Genomic DNA, 6,000 nt, shown 5'->3' with positions numbered 1-6,000 from the left:
GGATTAAAAAGATAATCAATGTCAATTGGACAGCACAGAGCATGGTAGGTCTTCCTTCAACAGCCCAGGGAGTGCGTGTAAAGGCCAGTGATAATCTACTAAGGGAGATAAGAAGTGTAGACCAACACTTGAAAAATACCAGGCGGGAGGTCTGACGTGCCAGAGTCACAACAAATGTATTTGGAAAGTGCTACGGTGATGCAGTCACACTTGTTGGGATGGGGGAAGATGCTCAAGGAAATGACGGATTGCCTAGTGAATCCCTCTCCCACTTCCCGGCCCCCAAGGTCGACTCAGGCTGAGCATCCCAGGCCAGCTCCAACTCCCCCGCGGGATGGTCACACCGCTTCCAAGCCAGTTTGGAAGTGTTCGGTACTCCAGCCTTGCCTAGCTCATTCCCGGGCACCTTGAGCGTGGGCGTCCGGCCCCAGGTCCCCGGCAGCATCCACAGCGACCCGGCGGGCCGGGTCCCCGCACTAACCTGCACCCACCTACTCCGGGCTTCGCGCCGGTATTAAGTGGAAGTAGGGAGGGGTAGGGAAGAGCAACTCGCAAGTTCCCAGCTTCTGGGACACCCACTCTCCTCGCTCAGGCGGCCACCCTCCGCTTCCCAGCTCGCCCTCACACCACCCCACGGGAAGCTGCCCCGAGGCCTCAGGCGGCGGCGGAGCTCCGAAGCCGGCCCCCTGGCAACTCCTTCCCCCCCGCCGGGAAAACCTGGCGGCCGGCGTTCTCGCGCTCACTCATCGATTGGCGCTGCCTTGCTCCTCCGGCTCCCGTCGCGGGGAACGCGGCCCCGGAGACGGAGAAAGTCCGGCGGGGGGGGAGGGGGCGGGGAGCAAGGCAGGCGGGCCAGGGGATCGCCGATCGCACGGATGGGCGCGGGTGCCGGCTCGCGCTGTCTGGCGGGTGGCGGCGGGCGCCGGCCAGCCTGTGCGGCGTGAGGCGAGGCCGGAGTCGCGCGTCTGCCGCCGGCTCGCCTCGCCTCGCCTCGCCTCGCTCCGGTGCCGGCTACCCCTGCCCCCGGGAGGGCTGTCCCGCGGAGGCGGAGGGCTCTCGCGCGGACCCCGGGAGGGTGGGGCGGGGGGAGCCGGCGAGCTGCTGAGGAGGGGGCCGGAGGGAGGGAGCGCGCGCGGGCGGCGGCGGCGGCGGCGGCGGCGGCGGCCCGGCCCCTCCCCCTCCCGCCGCCGCGGAGAGCGCAGGGAGCCGCCGGGGGCTCGGCGGCGGCGGCGGCGGCGGCTTCTGGCCCCGGCTCCTCCTCCTCCTCCTTCTCCTCCTCGCTCCCTCCATCTGCCGTGGTTATGGCCCGTCGCTGGAACACAAAAGAGTCTCCGCGGTGGAGGTCTGCGCTGGTCTTGCTTTTCCTCGCCGGGGTGTACGGTATGTGTCCACGTTTCCGCGCCCCCCCTCAACCCCGCTGACAAAAAAAAAAAAAAAAAAATGCTGGGGCGACCCGGAGCCCCGAGGCCTCCAGGACAGGGGCTCTCCGAGGAGCCGGCTAGAGACCCCGGCTGCCAGCGGGACAAAAGACCCGGCGAGGGGTGGGTGCAGCGGCAGAGGTGTCCCCCCCGACACGGAGATGCTGTGGGTCGGCTCGTCCGCCTCCAGACCCTCGGGGGTGTTGGAGAGCGGCTTGCGCGTCCCCGGAGTGGGGGGAGCCCCCCAACCCCTCGAGAAGCTCGAGGGTGGCGAGCAGACTTCCCAATCCGGGCTGGAGGGCCCCGGCGGCCGGCTCCTTGGGAACTCGTCGCCCCTGGCACACTCCACACACGACAAAGATGTACGGTGTGGGGGAGGGAGACAGGGAGGTCGCCCCCCGCCGCCGGCCGGGACGGTCCAGCCCCCCTCGACCCTCCCGGGCCGAGGAAGTTCTGTCCGCAGCGGAATTCCCACCGCACCGACTCCCCGCCTTCCCCAACTCGCTGGTGAAGCAGCCTGCTATTTTCTTCCTATCCCTGCACCTCGGGGGCCGAGGCTCTGCTGATCCCCCGGCATGCAAGATCCTACCCCTTACTCTGGAGCAACGCGCGGGAGAAGGCCAGAAAATCGTTTCCAGCCCTCCCTCAGTCTCTCCCTCTTGGGGCGTACTTGTCTGTGCTGACTCCCGGTTCGTTTGTTGTCTCACCCATCATTGTCCGCTAATGTTGCCACTGTGGCTTTATTCCAGTCGGTGGGTTGTTATTACGTATATATGCCTTTGAGGTTAAGAGAAGGCTGAGGCTATGAACGAGGACCAAGCTTTATGTATTACACAGGGGTCAGAACAAGAGCTACATGGAATTCACTGGAAAGAACAGTCATTGCTTGATATACTTTGAGTTCCACTTCTGACTTGACTGTTCTTAGTTCCTTCAGTTAAAAAACACTGAATCGTTGTTTCAGAGAACACCGTTAACCTTTACTTTTGGGAGTTGTGGTTTGATTTCTTCAGAGGGAAATAATTGGAAGTTGCCATTCTTAGGTAAATTTTACTTCTAAAAATTGCCGCAAACGCTTAATTCCACCCATGTAATTTACAAGGGAGCATTATCTCTTTTGAAAGCACTTATCTATAGGATTGAATGTGACCATAACTTTTAAAAACCTGAGAAATTACAGGAAATGAAGAATTTAGTGAACTGAAATGGACCTTTACTGACAACCAAGAAATTGTAGTTTTCCTGTACGGTTCACAATGCATCGCTGCTCCCTGAGCTGATTAATATATTATTATTTTTATTTGGGGGGAGTTGGTCCACATTTGATGTGGTCATTGCCAATGGTGTGCTTATTTGTGACCAGAAAACCCAGTGCAAAACTTTTGATTGTTAGTTGCATCAAGTGGCTGTGATCCCTACTTGCCTGGTGACTTGTGGGTTTGGGTCTACACCAGAGATCAATAAGCTATTATGTGTTTCTTCTAGCCTGAAGGTGGGTGTAGTTCTGCACTAGGTTTGGTGTAATGGTCTAGGAGAGAGAAGAAAGAGAGAGGCATCTTTAGTGTGATTAAGAGCGTCCAGCTTTGTCCTCTACTGTAATCAGAATTGAGTCAGTGTTGTCTGATCAGAATGGATAAACAAACAGGTTCTCTTAGCTCTGCTTTCATTAAAAGCTATGCCATTAGTGTTTGAACTAAAAGTCTTTTGGCCTCTAGGGATAAGAGGCTGTGAACCCCATGATTTTGTCTTGGTGCACAAGAATGACTTTCTAGTAGGTGCTTATCAGATATTTATGTTTGGGGAATTTGTGTTTAGTGAGAAATTGTTAGTAGGCAAAGACTGAAGCTCCTTTTTCCAACAATGTGGCATCAGATTATAAAACTAGCGAGTGATTATGTGAATGGTTGATATACCAAGCTACACAGCAGGTTTCAAAGTATAAAGAAAAAGGAGGTAGTGAGCCAGGCGGAACATTAAACTGTGAGCAGAAATTAAAGGAGCCCTTCACTCCTTCATTGCAGTTGGGGAAAATCTCTTTATTGCTGCACTTTTTGTCCTCTTCGGTCTCTTCAGTCCTCTGTGGATTTGTATTAGAAGAAAAAAGCTGGAAGAGTAGTGTGGGAGGGGGTGTGTGTTCATATAGTAGTGAGGTTTTGTGTGTCCAATAGTTGTGACAAGTAGTGGATGCATCCGGAGAAGTACCTGTTCTGAGCCTATGGAACAAATACACCCTGTAGTTTATGGAGCTGTCCCTTATCTACATCAAAACATGTGTTTTCCAAAAAGTGGCTTCAAAAATAATGAGAAACCTCTGTTAATGCAACTGAATATTTGGAGTAACGCTTAACTTAGACCCAGTGTGTGTGTGGGAGGGGTGGAATACAGGTGGATTGGCTATTGGGGCAGTTCCAATACTAGCCCTTCACAGAGTGACTCTTGTCTATTAAAATGTAGTCGTAAACGGCTCCAGGTTGTGCCGTGAATCTTTGAAACATTTCAAATCCCTTAAAAACTTATCTGTATTTTGGTGTTTAGTCTCTTCACATGACCAGCTTCATGGACCCTGTAACTATTAAATGTGACTGTTTTAGTGGAATAGTATGACTGTTTTCCTTCCAAGTTACTTTTCTGAATGCCTGCGCCTCATTTGAAACTCTTGATTATGATACGGAATACAGTTAATGTTTTATAGGAGTAGTTGTTCAAAGACTGATAATTATCTTCACGAGCTGCTGTATCTTAACTGCACTGAATGTTCCTGGCAGGGGAAGGTAAAGGTTGACCTCTGCCGTTGGAAGTTTGTAGGAATAAGAACAGTTAGTGAGGGCAGCTGTGAGCTTTGCTGGGCACTGTGTTGTTCAGTTGCTCAGTCGTGTCAGACTCTTTGCAACCCCATGGACTGCAGCATGCCAGGCTTGCCTGTCCTTTACTATCTCCCAGATTTGCTCAAACTCATGTGCATTGAATTGGTGATGCCATCCAACCGTCTAATCCTCTGTCTCCCTCTTCTGCTTTCTATCTTTCCCAGCTTTAGAGTCTTTTCCAGTGAGTCGGCTTTTTACTGTGTTAGGCTGGCTGTAAGGGGGAAAGGTAGTTTCTCCATATCTCACATGGGGACATCTGACTGTTAGAATGCATGGAGGTTTCCCTGTCTGTCTCCTGGTCAATACAAGCTAACCATAATTTGGTAACTGTGGCGGTTCCATAACTTTTCCTTTTCCATTTCTGTTTGTTTCCCAGATCAATGTTTTCTAATCTTTATTTCCCTCTACTCAAACCTAAAATAAAAATAAAGCCATAAAATACCTAAAATATTGCATTTTTTTATTACTCCCAGAACAAAACAAAGTTCATGAAATAATACTTGTTGGTACCACCTGAGATTCTTGCTGATGTTTTCTAGTCTATTCTACCTCCCTTCTGTCCTGCTTCCTTCCTTCATTTACTGGCTTGGACCCACTTAGCGAATACAATTCTTAATTTGTAAAATTCTGCCCTATGTGAAGCCTTAAAATGTAACTTAAAGTGTTTGTTGTATTTGTATATCATTTTACGGTAGCCTTGAAGAGTTGTAGGTGGTTGTCTTCAGTTACTTGCTCCTAGAACTTTTGAGAGCAGTGAGAACTCTTCCTGACCTATACTGACTGACTTGTGACAAAATGTTATCTTTAAATTGATTTTGAGCTCATTGTAGTCATAAGTTCTTTCTGTACACACTGCTGTTCTAGATGTGGGAACATAACATATCTTGCAGTGTATGTTTAATGGGTGAATCTTTCCCACTGAATTTTATGAAACTTTCTGCAGCATTTTATAAATTTCCAGTTTAAGGATAGATGAGAAGTTCCAATTTTAGAAAGATTGTAGAAATAACTAGAACATAAGAAAAAAAATCTAAACTGGATTCCAGTTACTTCTAAGAAAGTCAAGCTTGATTACATAAAATGTTGAATAAAACTAAATTAATTGCTTAATACTATTTTTGTTTCTCTGATCTGAGGCATTTTTGTATTTGAGGTTTCTTTGTTGTTTATTCTTTTGTCATATCAATGAAATTATAGTTAAAAGAATGAAAGGTAAAAAGGAAATGAAAGGTAAAGATACATTTAATATAGATGAGATTTATGTAGATTTAAATAGAAAATGTTTTATTTTAGAATAAGTTCTAATCCTGTTCGAGCTGCAAGTATTTATAGGTAATGAAGGTTGTTCTAAGCTTAGGAGTTGAGGTTGAATTAATGATTTCCAATTTCTCAGATTACTTTTCCTTCCAGTTTCTTAATTTCTCTTCATTTTCTCCTCACCCCACCCTGTCCTTTGTGACAGGGGTGAGTAAGATGTATCCTACTTATCCCTCATTTTCTAAGGCGCAAGACTAGATCCTACAAATACCAGTTACCAGTCTGTCTGTTCGAATGCGTGTCGTTAGTCTTTTTAAGTAGGTGCAACAGTAGATGTAAATGTAGATAGATAGGTCTGTCTGTCTGTCTGTTTAGTTTCAATACAGAATTAGCTTAGGGAATTCTTCATCTCTAAAGTATAGAAGGAAGGAAAGGAAACTAACGTCCATTAAATTAAGTTC

At 48.6% G+C, this 6,000-nt stretch overlaps 1 protein-coding gene across 2 annotated transcripts in view; it reads left to right on the top strand.

The window, feature by feature from the left end:
* The window catches only part of LRP12 (LDL receptor related protein 12), an 89,036-nt gene continuing 84,212 nt past the window's right edge, over nucleotides 1,177–6,000 (top strand). For both annotated transcript variants that reach the window (XM_018058337.1, XM_018058336.1), the window contains exon 1: nucleotides 1,177–1,380. In XM_018058337.1, the coding sequence (XP_017913826.1) occupies nucleotides 1,302–1,380 (79 nt within the window). In that variant the 5' untranslated portion in view covers nucleotides 1,177–1,301. The remainder of the gene's footprint in view (nucleotides 1,381–6,000) is intronic.

The sequence above is a fragment of the Capra hircus genome, chromosome 14, assembly GCF_001704415.2.
Source record: "Capra hircus breed San Clemente chromosome 14, ASM170441v1, whole genome shotgun sequence".
NCBI classification, from domain to species: Eukaryota; Metazoa; Chordata; class Mammalia; order Artiodactyla; family Bovidae; genus Capra; species Capra hircus.
The sequence above is the reverse complement of the archived record's forward strand: the minus strand, read 5'-3'. Positions and strand labels throughout refer to the sequence as shown.